General features: G+C 40.4%; 1 protein-coding gene across 1 annotated transcript in view; it reads left to right on the top strand.

Moving 5' to 3' along the window:
* The first annotated feature begins 7,744 nt into the window (after positions 1-7,744).
* Positions 7,745-20,804, top strand: part of PALMD (palmdelphin) — a 37,680-nt gene continuing 24,620 nt past the window's right edge. The window contains exons 1-2 of the mRNA XM_038414964.2: positions 7,745-8,066; positions 13,588-13,668. Of these exons, the coding sequence (XP_038270892.1) occupies positions 8,022-8,066; positions 13,588-13,668 (126 nt within the window). The 5' untranslated portion in view covers positions 7,745-8,021. The remainder of the gene's footprint in view (positions 8,067-13,587; positions 13,669-20,804) is intronic.

Here is a 20,804-nt window from a genome sequence, read left to right as displayed (position 1 = left end):
AAACAACTGCATGGATGTTTTCAGTAAGTTTAAGCATTCTACAATCAGTGTTGCATCTAAAAGGACTGGGGCTGGAGAGAAAGAGAATGGACAGTCACCTCCACTGAGCTTTATAGTTTACTTAAGGTCCCAATCATTCTCTTGCTAAGACAAAACTCCCATTGGAATCGGTGGGAATTTTGCCCAAGACAGATATTAGGACTGAGTCCTAACTTTTGTACAGAAATCCTGACGTGCGGAAGACTTAAAACCGATTAGCCATGAAATGAAGGCCATAACCAGCAGAGTTCCTAGACAGAGGGACTCTGCACATCCCTGAGCATTGTGGTGATCCAAGTAATGGATCTCTACAGCCCCTTACTGTGCACCCACACACTACTGATCTACCAGGCCAACACCCCGAATGGAAGGAGAACAGCAGGTTGCTTCTGCTTTCCCCCCAATGCTCTGTTGAATAGCTGCAACCCAGCTACGTAGGCAGCCTGGCTGATTGGAGCAGAGGTGCTCAGCCTCAAGCCCTCTAATGCACGTGTGCACGTGCAGCATAGTGCTTTTATGTGAGCTTTGCTCCATTCCCCAGGTTTTGGCCTCGCTTACAATGTATTTGATTTTGGTTAAAATGAAAGAATTCCACTACAACTAAGGCTTGAGTCTCACAGCACGCTGCTAAATATTCCCAGCACAGTTGGCATTGTAGAGTTTTAAGTCCTGCGCTATTCTTAGATGGAGCTGCAGCAGTTGGAAAATGCTTGGGTGCAATCAACACATCCCACAACATGCTCAAGGGCTGCTATCTTAAAGATTCCTGCCGGCTCTCCTGGCTTTATTTATTTCAGTTTATATAAAAAGCACTTGTCCCTGCTCTAGGCACTTGAACAATTTCTATTAAAAAAAAACCAAACACCAATATTCATATCAAAACAGCAACTTGTTTTAAACTAAAGTTTCAGGGGAAGTGGGACATTTAAATACAAAATAGAAACCATTTCTTAGTTTCTTTGGATGAATTTCCATTTTCAGGCATATATAAATGCTTTTCCAGGTATTTATGGCCCATGAATTGCTATATTATCACGAAATATTTGGTAAACCATGGAAATGATTCAAAAAAAATTGAATATATTTTGTCAGTTTATTGAATAATCCTAAAAAAAATGGACAAGATACAGTTAGTAAAATCACTTTTTGAGGTTGATTAATCTGTGTAATAGCAGGTATGTTGGATATAGATCCAACACAGATATATACACAGTAGACACTTTCCAGGATGTGCTATGCTAAGCAAATATTCCTAGGACAATTATACAGAGAAGTTAATCTGCAATGTAACATTTATATATCATCTTTTATCAACTGTGACAAAACATTTTACTATAAAATATGATCAAGATAATCAAAGTTTTAAAATAATCAAAAAGAAGACAATGGCAAACAGCTATTTCTTTAGTTTGGTTTAAAAGCTATAACAGATTGGGGGTTATGAATAGAAACAGGAAGGGAGTTCCACCAACAGAAACAATCACTCAGAGCTCTTCCTCCCAAAGATTCAGGGTGTGGGCTTGCTTGGGCAAGCAAGGAAAGCAGGATTTTTTCAAGGGAGCTCAAGATGCTGGGTACCAAGTACTTGAAAGTCTGGACCTGAGCTCTGGAAAAGTCTGATACCAAGGGTGAAATCCTAACCCCATTGTCATCAATACGAGTTTTCCCATTGACTTCAGTGGAACCAGGACTTCACCCTTATTACCCAAGAAGGAGCCAGAGAGAAAGAGATTTAAATTACTGTGTAAATTGATGGAAATCCAATCTAAAGTAATATGTTACATCTACTGCATACCTTTGAGAATACAGACTACTGTAGTGTCATTTTAAAATATAATCGAGAACATCTGCAAACAAGTTAACAGTAGCTAAAGGGAGTCAGAGCAAATCTCCCAACCTGATGATACCATGGGTATGGTTGGAAAACATTCCATTTTCAAAATATGTAATATTACAAGTCACTAATAAAGTTCATAAACTCTTTAGTCACCACCAGTAACTACCCATGTTCTAAGGGTGATATTTAAAAAGCCATGTGTTCCCAGTTCTTCTAATTGTTTTAAAGCTTGCTCATATTTGGGACCATTTCTTATTATGGAATCCTTTCATGAGCCACTGCCCCTCCCATTCCTGCTCAGAGTTTGTAGTACTTGTGGATACAAGTGTTTTCCGAAGGCAGTATCAAGATCCAATGAAAATAAACTCCCTTTAATGTGCTGGGTGTTGCTTGTTGGTAACTTCCTCCCATTTTGTATTGTCCCTGTGTTATTTGTTTCTATTCCCTGCATTTAAGATTTTATGTTTTTCTGACTGAATCTTCTCTCATTGCCTAAGTTTGCCAGCGCACCAAATCCCCAATTCATTTGCAGGTTGTTCTGGCCTACTTGTGAAACATCTGTTCAGTGGTGTGCTTGTTGGTCAGAAAGAGCCTCTATAACCCATTAAAAAAGTTCTAGATGGGGTAAAATGAGCAGGGCATATCTCTGGATGAAAACTGACCCATGCCACAATATTCTGAAAGCCAGGGCCAGCTTTGTTATGTTAATGGGAGCTTTCCAATTTACACCCACTGCGAATCTGGTCCTATAACTGTAGCCAAACTTCTATTCCCTAATAAACAAAGGGGTTATTACCTGTTGACTATGAGGAATTGCTTATAACCTCAATAATACAGAATTCTCTTTTGATTTAGTTTAGTGTTGCCCTTCAGACAAACTGCAATTTCAGTTTTCAGGGCCCATTCCTATTTTCAGTTATGCTGGATTACAGAGTTTAACACTATTTTTTACAATTACCATTAAAAGCCATAAGCAAGGATATGGAAAAGTGGGTAAAGGGACAGCTGGTGCAGTTCTGATGTGGCATGATTTTTCTGTGCTGCTCTTTAGAAATTGCTTTCAGGAGCACAAATCTCAGAAACAAGATCCATATTCATTTCCAACTGTGAATGTGCGTCTTCAGGCCCACTTGTGAACTTTTATCACAATGGTCTATTCCCCTAAATTCCCACCCACTTCATTACATGACTATATAATGCAATTGTTTCACCATTTGGATACACATTAGGATACACATTAGGCAATCTGACTCCTACATTAGGAATCCATGGCAGAATGGAAACAAATGAATAAAGGGGATGAACACAAAAGAATGTGGTTTGCATGACAGATCAAGTGGCACAGCCATCCTTTTCTAAGTAACTCCCAAAATATCAGTCCATCCAAAGTAGAAATATAGATTACATTACCACCCACAATAAAAAAAAGATAGGTTAAATACACTTTTCCACGAGAAGATTTTTTTTCCTTTTAATTTATGGACTAGGTAAGATATTTCCAAAGGAAACTATTTTAGCTGTCAGCTTTCAGGAATCTTGCAGACTGAAAGCCCAGCTGTTTGGATCCACTGATTTGACAATATGTAATGTCTTGGTTACTGCACTGTCATTGGTGAAACACGCTTAGGGGCAGACAAAGTGACAGCTGGCCCATTTCTTCTTTTGCCATGTAAATCCAGTTTAGAATAGGATTAACATAACTGGAAAATAACCTAGCGGCTGAACCAAAAATTCTACCTAGCAACAGGTTAATTGAGAAACACACTTTAAATACTTTCATAATAATGGGCACTTAGAGAGCCCAGTAGCATTACTCATACTTGCCTTTCCTTTTTAGAGTAACCATGAACTCTTCAACATAGATGAGGGAAAGAAAACATTAACTCTTAGCTAGTACATCTCCTTATGGCCACTTAACTGGTAATAAAGTACTCTTTAATAAATCCCACCTGTAGACTAAGTGATTTAGGAACTTACTTCCTGTTGAAAGTCGATTGGACTTAGGCACTTTAAGAAATGTTACCATACATTGATAGCATCTACTATAGTTGAAGTTTGAATGATACGGGTAGACACCAAAGGAAGTCTCATCTAGCTCCTTTCAGCTGGAGGTGTGGTAGATAGAGAACACCTGATTCTGTTCCCACACACCTTGGGCAGTCATTTACATCAGTGCTAAGTATAAAATGCTCCCAAATCCAAGTGGCAGGATTTTACACCCACTATGCAAAAGACAGTCAGCATGGATTCACCAAGGGCAAAATCATGCCTGACCAACCTATGCCTTTTACGATGAGATAACTAGCTCTGTGGATATGGGGAAAGTGGTGAATGTGATATATCTTGATTTTAGCAAAGCTTTTCATATGGTCTCTCACAGTATTCTTGCCAGCAAGTTAAAAAAGTATGGATTGGATGAATGGACTATAAGGCGGATAGAAAGCTGGCTAGATTGTTGGGCTCAATGGGTAGTAATCAACAGTTTGATGTCTAGTTGGCAGCTGGTATCAAGCAGAGTGCCCAGGGGTCAGTCTTGCCGGTTTTGTTTATTAATGATCTTTATTAATGATCTGGATGATGGGATTAATTGCACCCTCCGCAAGTTTGCAGATCACACTAAGCTGGGGGGAGAAGTAGATATGCTGGAGAGTAGGGATAGGTTCCAGAGTGACCTAGACAAATTGGAGTATTGGGCCAAAAGAAATCTGATGAGGTTCAACGAGGACAAGTACAGAGTCCTGCACTTAGGAAGAAAGAATCCCATGCACCATTAAGGCTGGGGACCGACTGGCTAAGCAGCAGTTCTGCAGAAAAGGACCTGGGGATTACAGTGGACGAGAAGCTGGATATGAGTCAGCAGCGTGCCCTCATTGCCAAGAAGGCCAATGGCATATTGGGCTGTATTAGTAGGGACATTGCCAGCAGATCGAGAGAAGTGATTTTTCCCCTCTATTCGGCGCTGGTGAGGCCACACCTGGAGTACTGCATCCAGTTTTGAGCCCCCCACTACAGAAAGGATGTGGACAAATTGGAGAGAGTCCAGTGGAGGGCAACAAAAATAATTAGAGGGCTGGGGGCACATGATTTACAAGGAGAGGCTGAGGGAACTGGGCTTATTTAGTCTGCAGAAGAGAAGAGTGAGGGGGGATTTGATAGCTGTTTTCAACTACCTGAAGGAGGGCTCCAAAGAGAATGGAGCTAGGCTGTTCTCATTGGTGGCAGATGACAGAACAAGAAGCAATGGTCTCAAGTTGCAGTGGGGAAGGTCTAAGCTGGATTTTAGGAAACACTATTTCACTAGGAGGGTGGTGAAGCACTGGAATGGGTTACCTAGGGAGGTGGTGGAATATCCATCCTTAGAAGTTTTTAAGGCCTGGCTTGCCAAAGCCTTGGTTGAGATGATTTAGCTGGTGTTGGTCCTGCTTTGAGCAGGGGATTAGACAAGATGACCTCCTGCGGTCTCTTCCAACCCTAATATTCAATGACTTTCACAAAGGTGCAGATTAAGGGTGAATCAGGGCTAGTAGCTTGGATAGAATGGGGGCTTCTCAGAGCTAGTCCTTCTCCAGAAAAAGATTGCTTATAGATTTAGAAACATTAAAATCTTTGTCTTGAGCTGAATCACTACACACATCTAGCTGAATCACTGCACACAAGTTGTCTGCCGAGATGTAATTATTATTTTGGGGCTTGGTCTGAAAAACATCACATCAATAGCACCAGTGGGCCTAGTTCTCCAATGCTTTGCCCCTAGTGTAGTCATTTACACCTCTCCAGAGTGAGTGTTACCAAATCAGTTTAGACTGGTAGCATTTTGTACACTCTTTCCATAGGTGTGAATGATTACAAGAGATGCAAGATAATGGAAATCAAGGGGCTATTTGAACTCAAGTTTGAACCCATACTGGTTTTACATCCATGGAATCCCACTGATGACAGAGAGCAGAATTTGGTTCCAAACCTGCTTCTTTATTTTGGTCATTAGCATTCATCTCCTTTAGGAATGGGTTAGGTTCTAAAGATCAAGTAAGTATCCAAAACTTAAGACAATTCCTATAGATTCATTAGGCCAGAAGGGATTTCTGATCATTTATAGATTTTAATAAGGATGAAACAAGTAGGAGTTTATGAAAAAGTAATAGGTTCTATAGAAGTACATCATGTTACAGAAAATGATTGTCTCACTATAGGACTCTATAACAGGGATATTATTAAATTCTACGGGTATAGTTAAAAAGTTGTTTTCTTTTAAATCCATAAGGGAATGTTTATCTGGACATATCCAAACTTCCGTGGGCTACCACACTTGCACAATCAGGCTCTTGTGATAGCTCAGTACTTCGGGCTTTGAACAGCAAACTTCACCTTTCTTGTGGTATTTTTAATTTTAGGTGCTGACCCAAACCAGGAAGAGCAGAACATGTTAACAGTGAAACAAATTAGTTCTCTATCACACAATGAACATGGGTTAATTTCAAGTTTTGAACAAGTGTTCAAGGTGGATCTTGAAGACATTAATGCATCCCGAATCTCTGCCTGAAGGGAAGTGTACTGCTTAGATGCATGGGCAAATGATGGCATAGCATAAATATGGGATATGCAATTAAATATTGAATCATATCAGGATCTGTAGAGGGAAGATTCACTCACTGGATTGATCATTTGTAAGTTGTCAATTCTGTTACATCTCAGCATTTGTCAGGAGCTGGTCTATACCCATTATGGTAATGTACTGCCAGTTATGTAGGTGGGCAGCTTTTGGACCCAGCCAGGGGAATAAAAAGTGTTAACTTAGGAGCCTGAGGCAAAGGGAGTAGGATTGGAAGCGGCTTGGATCTTGCATATTGTTCAGGAGCAAGGTACTGGTGGTGCTGACTCAGAATGGAACATGGGGTGAGGGAAAGATAGTGAAATACCAAGGTAATTGCTGAAGGTTTTTACATCTGTAAAGAGAGAGGATCAGTGGCACTGAGGCAGATTTGGTGCTCTGCCTTGCCTATGGCTATCAACCCTGGCACAGGGGGAGCATAAAAACATACACACCTACCATTCACAGCATGAGAGGTCAGAGCAACAGGCAAATAGTCTCATCCGTCTCTCCTCAGCATTGGTGAAAGTCATTTCCTTGCACTAACTCATTACATGTGAAGTAATCCCATGATTCGAATCACAGTCTATTTAGTGTCTGTGCATTAAGTGTAAAAAGAGTAGAGACACTGACAGATCCTTGCAAACACCGTATTTGCAGAGATTACAGTTACACTGCTGAGGTCTGAAGCACTTCCAGACTCAAGTTCCATTTTACGTATACCCAGCTTCAGCTTTTACGCATGCGCTGGGATTTTTTCAGTGAGTGGATTGTATTTGAGGCAGTTCCACCCATTTTGCAGGTTTCCTTGTCTTATTTTAGAAGGCTCACTCCCACTCATGTAACCAGAAAGGTAAAAATGTACGCCATCCCTTAAGCAGCATAATACCAAGTTCCAAAGCACATGACAAATATACACATCTCATTCCAGTCCACTGAATAGCCACCCACTATGAGAGCTCTGTTAGAACACAAGCACTAGAATTGTAAAAGGCATGCTAGTAATGTTCAAATAGAGAGCCTGACCCTGTAGTCCTTATCCAGGTTGTTGAAGCCTGAGAATCTGACTCCTTTATTATGTACAATTATTTGTGCTTTCAAGTCTGCAGCATAGTGCTTTAAACTTTTTTCATTAAAGACATACATATAAGGAAAAGTGGCTTGTGTTTGAGAGCATTTGTGCCATGTTCCTGGAAATTGTGCTTTGGGCATGAAATAGTTAAAGAAACTATGGCCAGCTAACTGTGCACATTAAAACAAAGAGTTGGCAGCTTCTGAAGGAAAAGGGCTTGTGCTCCACTGTTCAAACTTGTCAGTCAGCTCATGCCAGCACTCTCCACTGCTGCCTCCCCACCGCACCCTCATTACATGTGGTCTGCCTCAGCTGATCTGCTCATCTATTCAGAGACTCACCGGATAAGTCAGGCTTTCTCCCTTCTCTCTGCTGTGGAATTGGATCACAAACCACCCCGCTTTTCTTGAAACCCTCACAGGTAGCTCTTTGCCTGTGGTATCTTTTCTTCTCCCTTCACCGCTTGTCTGTTTTTAATTTCCAGAATGGAAGAAGCTGAACTGCTGAAGGAAAGATTCCAGGCCATAACAGTAAGTGCGTACAGTTATAACTCATGAGGATAGTCTTAGAAAAAGCAATGCATTAAATACAATACTGTATGTTTTCTGAAGAATCATTTGTTCCATAAAGGAACAAGAAAAAGCATCTATTTCTGCTTGAAATGGTTACTTTTCCTTTATTTTTCTTTGTAAGTTATATGCTGTGATACAGTAAATTTGCCAGTACTCATTTTATTATGGTTTAATAGGTCTGAAGACTAAAGCCAGTGCACTGAAGTCAATTATTATACCTCATATCATTCATACATACTGCTATCTTCATATCAGAGTGTATGTGTTTGGAGGACATCAGGTCAAAAAGCAGGTCTTCTTGAGCTAGAAGCTCTGCAACTGATAAATTACCATATTTCACAGGCAAAAAGTAACACTGCAGGATTTCTAATTTCTGCAAATGTTAAAACTTAAGTTAAAAAAGTCAGAAGGAAGAGCATGGGCTGACTGAATTCCAAGCTATCAGCTTTCTGTAGAACAACAGATTGAGGGATATTTATAAAGAATGTAATTTATGCCGAAGACTGTAGAAGACACCTTCATTCCTGCTCTAAACAGAGTTCTGCTTTGAAAGTCTGAATGTTTATGTATGGGGGGAACTTTTTGATCTCTTTAGAACAAGGAGCATAGATGGTGGAAGTTGATGTAACCAAAAAAAAAAAAAAGTCAGTCAAATCTACAGGACCCTGATTTAACCCCCAACAAAATCAATTAGATTAGAGAAGGGTTAAATTGGGTCAGACTTCAGCTCTGGATGAGAAAAAAGAAAAAAAATCTGTAGTAGGATAGTTGATTAATTACAGGCAACCTTTAAGCCAATGCCTTTATTTTCAAGCCCCTCATCCCCCCCACACACACACTCTCTCTCCCCCCGCCCCATATGGTGGGTTAGCATTACATGATCTTGCAATTAGCTGACAAAGATAGATTAAATAGCCAATGGCATTAAAAAACCCTACCAGCAGTAAGCACATCATGGATAAACATGAAGGATTGTCGATGGAAATACTGATAAAGAGTTGAACTAGAGTTTGTTTTTACTTGTTGCATCTTAAAACACCATATACTAGACACTAGGTGGAAGCACAGCAAACAGCATATTCATTTAAGACCTGATCAATTCCCCCCTAAGATCTTTGGATGCGTTTTCATTAATTTTAATGGGGTCTAGACCAGGCTCAAGCTGCAACCTGGTTTTCAGTGCACAGCCTCAAAGCTGACAAGTTTTTTAAGAGGGCTATCAGATGGAATAGCTGGAAGGGGTTGCACTTTTCTCTCCACAGAAACACTTGAGAAGCAGTTTTTAAAGACTTGTGACCACTTCCTATACCCTCTGCTGCCTATCATAAGACATAGGGAGTCAGGCTTGGGGTTTTAGCCAGGTTCTTATTTATTGCACTTGCTGCCTGAAGCAAATTCCTGCCCCTAACTGTAGAATCTGTAATATTTTCCATAGCAAATACATACTGAGACAAAAACCAGGGCTAAGTCCTCCCTTCCATGGGAAAAGCAGTAGTGGAAGTACTTGGGAACAGTTCTAGAGCATGGCGTTTCCTTGGCCTCATCCCATTAGGGTGACATTTCCCTCCCAACAGAAGAGATGAGGGTGTGTCCTCAAAAGGCTATTGTCTACTTGGATGAACAACAAGCACTCCCAGGAATCCTTGTAAAAGCAAAAGGTGCACAGGCTGGCTGGTTAGCTGTTCTGATAACTAACAATACAGGTTTCAGAGTAGCAGCCGTGGTAGTCTGTATTTGCAAAAAGGAGTACTTGTGGCACCTTAGAGACTAACTTAGGTTTCAGAGTAGCATCCGATGAAGTGAGCTGTAGCTCATGAAAGCTTATGCTCTAATAACAAATTTATTAGAGCATAAGCTTTCGTGAGCTACAGCTCACTTCATCAGATGCTACTCTGAAACCTAAGTTAATCTCTAAGGTGCCACAAGTACTCCTTTTCTTTTTACAGATACAGACTAACATGGCTGCTACTCTGAAACCTAATATTCATTCAGTTATTTAAAATGTTCAAACCGCTGTGCAGACCCTGTACAGACAGCAGTAAAATCTAGACATTGCACAGAAAAGTGCAGCTTAGGGAATGCCCCAACCTGCCTTAAATCCTTTCATGACTAGAAGGCTGCACATGTACTCAGCCTGCGTGTGGAATTTGGCCCACTGTGCTCAACAATCAATTTCAGATGAACAGGTGTCCATACAGCACCAAAAATCTATTTTACTTTACTTAGTTAATGGTTTAGTTACTTAGGGAGGTGTTAGCAATAGCCACAGATATTATGAAGGATGCAAAACCTGAAGGTGAAGCAGAGCATAGGAGGAAACATGGGGGTAAAGTAAAACAAATGTGCGAGGTGTTCACTTAAAAAAAAAAAAAAAAGATTCCTTCTTTTAATATTGTACATTGATCTCATTTTCAGTTGGATTTTTTTTGTTTCTTTGCATTCTACTTTTATCCCTTTAGGATTGCCTTTTTATATAGTATTCTTATACACTATTCATCTGTGTTAGTCTGGATACAGTACAGAAAAATGGTTCAAGAGGAAATTATTGTTATTGCAGGATTTTTGTCATTTTGAAAGTGTATTTGCTGCCTGATTGTTTACTTTGACTTCATAATGCTAAAATAAGATTTTTTTTTAGTGAATATGTGGACTCCCAGGGCATCTTTCATAATTTACTATTTGTACCAAAGTTAGCACTGGTATATTTTAGCATAAACTTAAGTTGGGTGCATTCTCTGGCTTAAAGCGTGACTATCAAGAAAACGCATTCCTTAGAAAGTGGACCAGTCTGAAAATGTGTGTGGTCAGTCCGTCATCATTGAACTTTTTCAGGCTCTCTCTTTTTCTGGATTCTGGAGTGACTCTGAAGTCCAAAGCGTGACACACATGCTCATGAACAGATTGGGCAGACAAAGTCATCGGTGAGCGTCTTGGTAGCTATAGCAGTAGTATGATGCTTTTACGTTGCAGATAATAATCTATTATTTATGTCCTCTTCAAAGGCTTGGAAAGCTCAGAGTGTTGTGTGCTAATCTATTTAATGCAGCCTTCTCAAGATCATCCAGTTTTATTGCACCAAAGCGTATGCTGTTCTTGATGCTGTCCTTATAGTGCTTTCTGGGGCAGCCTTGAGTCCAGTGTCCTTGTGCCAATTCTCCATAGAAAATTTTTCTGGGGAGTAGATATTCAGGCATCCTAATGAGGTGTCCAACCCAGCATAGCTGGGCTTTTATCAGGATAGCCTCGATGCTTATGGTATTTGACTTCTGGAGAACCTCCAGGTTGGTAATTTTGTCCTGCCAGCAGATCCCCATAATGGTGAGCAGAGATTGCATATGGAAGTCCTCTAGGTGTTTGATATGTCATTTGTATGGTGTCCAGGTCTCACAGCCATAGAGGAGAGACATGAGCACAAAAGAATTATAAAGTTTTATTTTTGTTGAGAGGGTTATGTTGTGAGATTTCAGGACTGTGTTACACAACTTTCCTAATGACTGAGAAGCTTTCTGTATCCTATTCTGTAAATGCAGGATGACTTAAAGACCTGTTCATCTAATGATTGGATTAATTCAAGAACACTTATACAGTGATATTAGGAAAGTTCTGTATTAAAGAAAGCTGTGAAGTTCAGAGATGGCATATTCTTGAAATCAGAATAAGCTGAACAGTAAGAAATCTATGATAGCAGATCTTAGCCAAAGCATATTTTATAATAGATGCTGCTGACAAACACCACCCACCAATATCTTAAATCCATTGGCTGTTAGGCAAATGAGTTACAGAAGAACAAAGAATCTTTGATGGATAAGTGTTATAGGAACTGTGTCAAGCTATATTCCAAATCTAAACTCACCTTTAAAAGTTGTATCTTATATCGCAGAGATAGACCAGTAGCACCTTTCAGGGAGATGGAAAACAGAAGTTATGCCCACTTGTCGTTTGACACTTTTCAGAAGAGAAAGTGTGTCAATGCCAATTCACTTACTACATTCCAACATGGGGGCAATCATACTCTGCCAAGCTACATTCCTCCCCATGTACTTCCAATTGATTAGGTGTTTATCACTTGCTGTCTCCCCCAGACAGGTACTGTTTCTACCAACAGTCACACAGTTGACAGCCTTCACATGAGAAGTGGCTGACTTTCAATACCAAGTGAAGGGCTTCTCTGATAGCACACTAGCAATCCCTGTGTCTTGAGGCTACATCTCCCTTAAGGCAGGTCCAACATCACACGCACACGCACACATTCCATCTCAATCATAAGGGGGAAAATAAACCATCACTTCAGGGAAGCTTCCTTAGTCGTGGCCCCTAACTGTAATGCCAAACAGGGCAGCCTCTCCCCACCCCTACCCCAAAATGTTCATAAATGATCAAAATATAAATAGGATTGCCTTGCACCAAGGAAGGCTACTATTCCCCTATTTACTCCTTTTCTTGCTTGGATCAGGCATTTCCAGGCAAGACAGCGGAGTAAAGACCAGCTCCTCTCCCTTCCAAAAAGAGACTGAGCAATCCTTTGGGAGATGCCACTTCCCTTTTCTCCACAGCTGTCAGTTCCTCTTCCTAACAGCTAGGCCCATCTTGACTGCTCTTTCCACCAGGTTTGGCAGCTCAGGTAGTCTTTGAGAACCAAACGACTTCCTTTTTGCCCAGTAGAGGGGCATAGCCTTTTTCTAAGTGACATGGGAGGCCCATACACCCCTGTCAGAAATCCCTATATGCAGTCTTCTACCTTCTACCTTCTAGTCATTACGTCAGTTTTTACTATGGTGCATCAGTTACTGTATAGAACAGCAGGTGAGACATGAGTTAGTTATTGCCCTACCAGACATTACCATAAATGAATAGGTGCCAGAGTTGTTATATCTAATAACAGTACATTGTGGAAGCAATGATTGGCAGCAGAATTGCCCGTTAGGGGTGCTTGTAATTGTACAAGTTACTCTGTGCTTGATTCAATGCCCATTGAAGTCAATAGGAGTCTTTTTACTTCAAAGGGAGTTGGATTAAAGTCATCTATCACCATTGTATGTTCTCCCCGATTCTGGAGGACACTGAAAGTGGCACTGGAATAATTTTTATAGTGCGGGTACTGAGAGCCATTGAACCAAACTGTATATGATAGAAACCACTTCAAGCCAAGGGGTGCAGCAGCACCCCCAGCATCTATGCCACTGGGCACCAAATCAGTAGTCTCCTGGTGACAGGTAGAGCAGCCACAAGTTTATTTTATATTATGGCAGCTATCTGTGGCTCCAAGAGGTCATCCCAGGAGGTGGGAATTGCCTGGGTGTAGGACACTCCAGGCATAACCCTTTCCCTTAGCCATGACCTCTGTATTGTAAATAGGAAGGAAGATGGTGCTGTGGTGGTGCTATATCAATTAAAAATTCCCCTCGGAAGTCCAAGTTAAAGCACCAAAGCAGTGACACGTCATTTTTAAAATTAATTTGTGGGTTTTTTAAATTTCCAGGACAAGAGAAAGCTTCAAGAAGAAATCACAGAGAAGCGTCTTAAAGTAGAAGAAGAAAAATTAAAATACCAGCATTTGAAGGTATTATTTTGTCAATATCAGCAGCTTGTTATTCAACATTTCAAAATATCTGTAAGAGTCAAATAATAAAACACAAGGAAAGTCCTAGCTATTAGCATTAGGCAAGACTGCTATAATTAAGTTTTGCTTCAGCCTTCAATCTAAGCATCCTTACATTTATGGGTTTAAATCATGCCTTTACTGTTACATTTGCAGTACTGTTTTGAGTTTTACCAGAAGGACTCCAATTGACTTTAATAGGCATCGTACAAAAGCTTCACACAAAGGGGTTAATGTTGTTTGATATTTTTTGTATCTTAAAGTGAGATCATAACCAGAAATAATTCCCAGCTTAAAATTGGGCTTCACATGTCAGACTGAGTGTGTTCACTTTATAATTTCAGCACAAAATGCAATATAATCATGGGATGCAACCAAATGGCAAATAACAGCTTCTTGCTAAAATCATTGAGTAGCTGATTATTTTTATCTGGCAAAACATCTATCAATTTAATTTAATGCATCTCCTAAGTGAAATAAATGTTGTGACCCTGTATGGGAAGCATATAGGAGAAGCGTCTGCAAATTTTACACTGATGTCAGACTTGGCAAGTTCACATTAGTATGGTTTTCAAAACACTGATGTGATCGGACAGCCTGGAAGGGCCACACTGAGAATGCTACACTCAGGGCAGACAATATCTCAAACTGGGGTTTATTCTGTAATTAGATTCACCAAGCCAGTAATAAAATAACTTCTCTAATACCATGTTGGTTAACAAGAAACCAAATACGCATTTAAGCATTCCCATCTTGACTCCCATCTAGACAGCCAAGTCTGGTATAGTGAGGGGTTATTGAAAACCTGATTCACCATAGGTGAGGTTCACCAATCCCAAAGGACTGGACACTTATCCCCAGGTCAATATGAGTCTTGGATCTTACCCAATAATCATGCTTACAGCCAATCGTTAATAGCTAAATCTACTATTTTGATAATAAAAGGAAAAAAAGAGTTGCAAATGGTTAAAAGATCAATATACATACAAATGTGTGTAAAGTCCTTAGGTCAGTTTCATAGCAGAGATGGTGTGGTTGCTGATTTGTAAAAGTCTTTCTGGAATCAATTTAGGCAGTCCAGATGTAGAGTCTGTCCCAGTCTTTCCACGCATCTTCCAGGTTATTCCAAATCATTATTTGGAAGATGTCTGTTTTACAACTTGTACTTTCTCTGTTCAAAGTTTAAGCAGACTAGAGATGAAAAGGATTAGGCCCAAGGCTTCCTTCGAGTTCTTCTAGAAGGCTGACAAGCTTCCTCACAGAAATTGTCACATCAGGGCCTTCTCTGGAGGAAGAATACACAATGTATTCAAAGCAAGGTCTTTGCTTTGAAGCTAATCTTCTATTTCTTATGCATACACTGGTAAACTAGTTACACTCATTCACAAAAGGCAATTAACCAGTCATGCATTATAACTGAGATATTTAAACCAAAGACAATGTGGATAATATTATTAGTTTCCTGCAGTATCTTACATCTTTGATCTTAAGGTTAACTGGACACAGTTGCATACATAATTAAGGCAAATAGACATGAAAGGGAATTAGCACCGACAAGATAATCCAGTTACATTGTTAAACTTCTAACAAGATATAGGTAAACACAGACCAATACACTTAGCGGCTACTCTTGATTCCTATTATTACAAAAAGAAAAGGAGTACTTGTGGCACCTTAGAGACTATAAATTTGTTAGTCTTTAAGGTGCCACAAGTACTCCTTTTCTTTTTGCGAATACAGACTAAAACAGCTGCTACTCTGAAACCTATTATTACAAATGAAAGAGCTGATGATTGCTAGTCCAGTACAGCTCTTTGAAATTCACATACAAGTAGATTGTCTTGATTACCATTGTAATGCCTTCGGTTACATTGTTATGGGTCATACACAGGTTGGCTGGTCTGTCGGTGTCACAACTGAAGAATCAAATGATCCACCTCTTCAATCATATGATTTAAAAAATGGGATGACTATTTTCTCAGGTGTCCCTTCTGCCTAGGACAGATTGGCATTTCAAGTAATTTAAATAGGACATAATGCTTGCTTCTTGAAAGTATGTGGAACTGATATTCTGCTATCATAAAGATCCTAAGCATATCTTGGCCCATATTAATTGCATGTCTGGAAGGAGACATCCAGCAAAGGGGTATTGATTTCAAAACCAGGGGTTTAGCTTGCTTTCCTGAACAAGTTACATAGAATCGCCTCTCCCACGACACAGAAGTGTATCTAAAACTGAATCATCTTCAAACTAAGCACAGGTAGCCAGTCCCATTCATCTTCCTCTTTCACCCACACAAGAACATAAGAAGCTGTGTTTGCCATGCTAGATCATTACATCCTTCAGTGCCATGTCCTACTGCTTTAGAGAAAGGCAGGAAAAACTGCAATGAATTTGACCAATTGTGCAGTGCTATATGTGGGAAAAGAAACCCTCTCCTCCATAAAACCTGCAACTAACAGATTGCAGACAAATCATTTGCTTGTCCCAGTTTTAGCACATATACATATGAAGTAGTAATTTCAAGGGGATAATACCCTATTCTTATACACTTCAAATATTGACAGCACCACAGGGCTCTGTTCTTGACTGTTACCTCTAGGCCATTGGTAGGCAACCTGCAGCCCGTCAGGGTAACCCGCTGGCAGCCCATGAGACAGTTTTTGTTTACTTTGACCGTCCACAGGCACAGCCACCTGCAGCTCCCAGTGGCCATGGTTTACGGCCAATGGGAGCCGTGGGAAGCGGTGGCCAGCACGTCCCCGTGGCCTGCGCCACTTCCTGCAGCTCCCATTGGCCAGGAACGGCAAATCGTGAAAACTGGGAGCTGTGGGGGGCCATGCCTGCAGACAATCAATGTCCGCAAAATGTATCCTGGCCTGCAATCAGCTTACCCTGATGGGCTGCATGTGGCCCGCAGGTTGCCTGCCACTGCTCTAGGCCCTACCTTGACTCAAATAGTGGATTTAAAAGATTTGTCTCTCGCTGCCCCCAAGTACTTGCAGTAAGTGACATATCTTCCTATACTTAAGGAAGGGGAGGCCACGTGAGCTTGCAATCACTGCAGCATGGCAAATGGGGCCCAATGTCACTGGCGACCAGTGATGCACATTCCCATTTTAAGTCCCCTCTAGCTCTTCTTTCATAATAATGGTTTTCGCAGCCTCCCATCATATTTAAGCCTGGCAATATCTCCAGATATCTTATTTGCCATTTTCTGGGCTATTGAAACTCAAATATCTCTTTCCACGTGCTTCCCAAAACAGAATACAGTATTCCAAACAAGAGTGTACCGCTATTTAAGATAGCATCATTGTAGTATATTCAATACTATTTATTTTCTGTCCTTATATGAACAAACTCAAGCATCCTTTTTATTCTTATTAACGCTAGAGCATGCTGAAGGGCAACTCCCCATCCCCACAGCCACCTTTCAAGGACATGAAATTGCCTCCATTTTAATAGAAATTAAGATGACGACATGTGGAACTGGGGGACATAGTGACTATGGAGATTCTTTCCCCTTGTTCCTGGTATCTATTTTAAAATACACAAAAACAATCCCTAGTTGCAGGAATAATGACCTATAATTATTTATGTTAAATAGTACAAGTGTACACCCTGCCCTGCACAGGTGCACATTAAAAGACAAGATCTTCAGCTGGTATATATCAATCACACTAATTGAGTGTCAGTCCTTCAGAGCTATTTTTTTCAAAACCCAATTGTATATGGGTATGGATATGGATACACACACCACACACACACGCTCACACAATTTGAGAAGTGAGAGGGTGGATGGGAGGGGAAGAGAAGAGAAGAGAATGACTTTAAGGGTTCTTTAGTTTGTGAGCAGTAATTTCCTACCCCAATATTACCAGTGCATGTTCCTTGGTCACTGCATAGAAACCATGTAGAAGCCTCTTTACGTTGATCATGGTGCACAGAAAGACAGATAGATGTGTCGCAATTACAAGGCATAGTCTAACTTTCAAACTAGATGTGTTTGAAAGTTGCACACGCTACACCAAAGTGATTTAGGCACCTAACACCCATTGACTTTCACTTTTGAAAATGGTACTTCTAGTCCATCTCCATTCTGCTAATGCAGAATATTTCATTCATTTGAATTTATCTCTATTACACAATTATCAGTACTTTGTCCAGTCTATATTTCAATGACCCACACAATGGAACAAAGATGTTCCTGATACTCAGACTGGATTTTTCCTTTCCTAATTTTGTTCTATGATTCCTCTGTGTTCTCCCTGGTGCCAGCCTAAGTACATTATTCTCTTTCATTAGTGTTTACTTTCTTCAGGTATTGTTGGCTATCCTATCCCACTTTAGTAGTTTCAGCTAAGCTACTAAAAGAGCTAATTATCTTTCCCCATTAATCAAATCCTCTGTTCCCCAAATAACTTTGCTTGCTCTTCTTTGAACTACCTCTATTTGTCAGTGTCTTTCTGGTAATGAGGTATCAGAATAGAATTTAATATCCCCATGTGTGGCCACAGCAGAGCCATATGGAGAGGGATTACCATCCCCTTTTCCATGACTGGTTGTATTAGCACACAATATACAAACCAAGATTATGTTGGCCTGTTTTGCTTGCATATTACACAACAAGCTGATCTCTCATTAACCATCCACTATCACCCCTAGATCTAGTTCAATATTATGGCTTTCCGGGTTTGTCCCTTTCACTGAATTGCTTTGTGTTGCATCACTTTTCTCCATCCCATAACTATGGACTACTTGCTCCTCTCCAGTACATGGTAGAGGGAAACAAAACTGGGCAAGTAAGCCCCCAACCTGCATGAGGCTTTCATGGATTAGCCCCCTTACAGCAGTCTCACTCCCGATCAGTTAGGTTAGAGCTCTGTGGGTCAGGAAAGGATGTTCCCCAGGGCCAAGGGTAGTATGCTTCCCCTATATAGAGCACATATTAAATCAGCATGGGAGTTATAACTGGTGCAGCCAGCAGTAACTCCCCTCTGCACCTACAATCATTCCCATTGAGAGGATGGGGAAAGGTATAGGGACCAGAGCGGTGCTGCTGGAGGTGGCGTGCAGAAAGGATGGGACTCTCATAGTTCTGGGTAGACTTTCCAGCAGATTGTATGGATCCTTTCATTTTACCTGCTGAACCTGTCTATCCCCACCCCCTTCAATGTGTCTTTGACTCTGAGTGCTATCTCGTGGAGGTCACATGTGTTACCATCCCAGGGGTTTATTCTGTGAGAATAGTATGTGACCCTATTTTTAAAAGCTGTTAAAATGTGAAAAACTCAAACCTCTTTCTAGATACAGTGTGTGGGTTTGCATTTTGCACATTGGGAAAATAGAATATGCATCTTATGACCAGGCATAAAATTTACATCAGACTGTGGAACACCTATTCAGGGGACAAAATGATGACATCCTGCTACATTACTCCAGACTTGTTCTGTGGTCTATGACCAGCTACATCCCACTCACCCCCCCCGAACATGCTCAGGAGTTTGTTCACAACAGTGTAATCTATTGTCAGTACCATTAGCATGATGGAATATGAATCACATGGGGCAATGATAACATTCCAGTCATTCTGAGAGTCTTAGCTGATCATATTGTATTTACATCCTTTTCCTCTATACAATGTACAGAAGCCAACATGATAGCATGCACTCAGAGGTACAAACATACTGTAGCATGCATAACTTTGTACTGTACTAGAACCACTTTCATTCTTTGTAATGAAGGAAGAGCAACATGGCTCTGCAGAAAGTTTCTGAGACCCTAAAGGCAGCCATTATTGCTGTACCTCAATGAATTATACTAGTTTCAGTGGAGCCATGCAGGATTCTTCTCTAACCAGAGCTTCTCCCTTTATACAATAAACATTTCCAAATTATACAGCATGTAAGCCATTCATAAAAGTTTCAGAGTAGCAGCCGTGTTAGTCTGTATTCGCAAAAAGAAAAGGAGCACCTTAGAGACTAACAAATTTATTAGAGCATAAGCTTTCGTGAGCTACAGCTCACTTCATCGGATGCATTTGGTGGAAAAAACAGAGGGGAGATTTATATACACACACAGAGAACATGAAACAATGGGTTTATCATACACACTGTAAGGAGAGTGATCACTTAAGATAAGCCATCACCAGCGGGGGGGGGGGGGACCTTTCATGGTGACAAGCAAGGTAGGCTAATTCCAGCAGTTAACAAGAATATCTGAGGAACAGTGGGGGGTGGGGTGGGGGGGGAGAAATAACATGGGGAAATTTTTTTGAAGCTTTTTTTTTTTTTGAATCTCTTTGGTCACTCGATTACAGACCTAAGAGTGGCTATCCTTCAACAAAAAAGCTTCAAAAACAGACTCCAACGAGAGACTGCTGAATTGGAATTAATTTGCAAACTGGATACAATTAACTTAGGCTTGAATAGAGACTGGGAATGGATGAGTCATTACACAAAGTAAAACTATTTCCCCATGGTATTTCTCCCACCCACCCCACCCCCCACTGTTCCTCAGATATTCTTGTTAACTGCATCTTGTTCATGCATCCGATGAAGTGAGCTGTAGCTCATGAAAGCTTATGCTCTAATAAATTTGTTAGTCTCTAAGGTGCCACAAGTACTGCTTTTCTTTTATTCATAAAAGTGTGACTAATGAAATAAAATGTGCAAGAAAGCTATTATAGGAAATTTACCCACGTTTCTTATTTTTTATATTATTGTACTTATGTGGGTGGTGTTCTGTTTTCATAGGGATTATCCTTATAGTCCTTGTACACAAAACTTCAATTGATTGTAATAGGCAATATGAATGTCTGAGAACTACAGGATCAGATCCTATGTCATATTTGGAAATTATAATCTCCTTTCCCCAAAAGCAGTGCTAAGTCAATTCAAAACAGAGCAATACCTGGAAAGTCATTACTCTGAAAGCCCTACCTATCATACACATTTAAATAAAAGATACCTTACCTTAAATAAAAGATACCTAATCAGACTAGATTATTGTAGGAATTGTCCTGATCTGGCAAGGGGAAGACATTCTTTAAATGCCCAATATTATAGATTCATAGATATTAAGATCAGAAGGGACC

The sequence above is a fragment of the Dermochelys coriacea genome, chromosome 8 (genome assembly GCF_009764565.3).
Source record: "Dermochelys coriacea isolate rDerCor1 chromosome 8, rDerCor1.pri.v4, whole genome shotgun sequence".
NCBI classification, from domain to species: domain Eukaryota; kingdom Metazoa; phylum Chordata; order Testudines; family Dermochelyidae; genus Dermochelys; species Dermochelys coriacea.
This window is presented reverse-complemented; position numbering and strand designations above follow the sequence as displayed.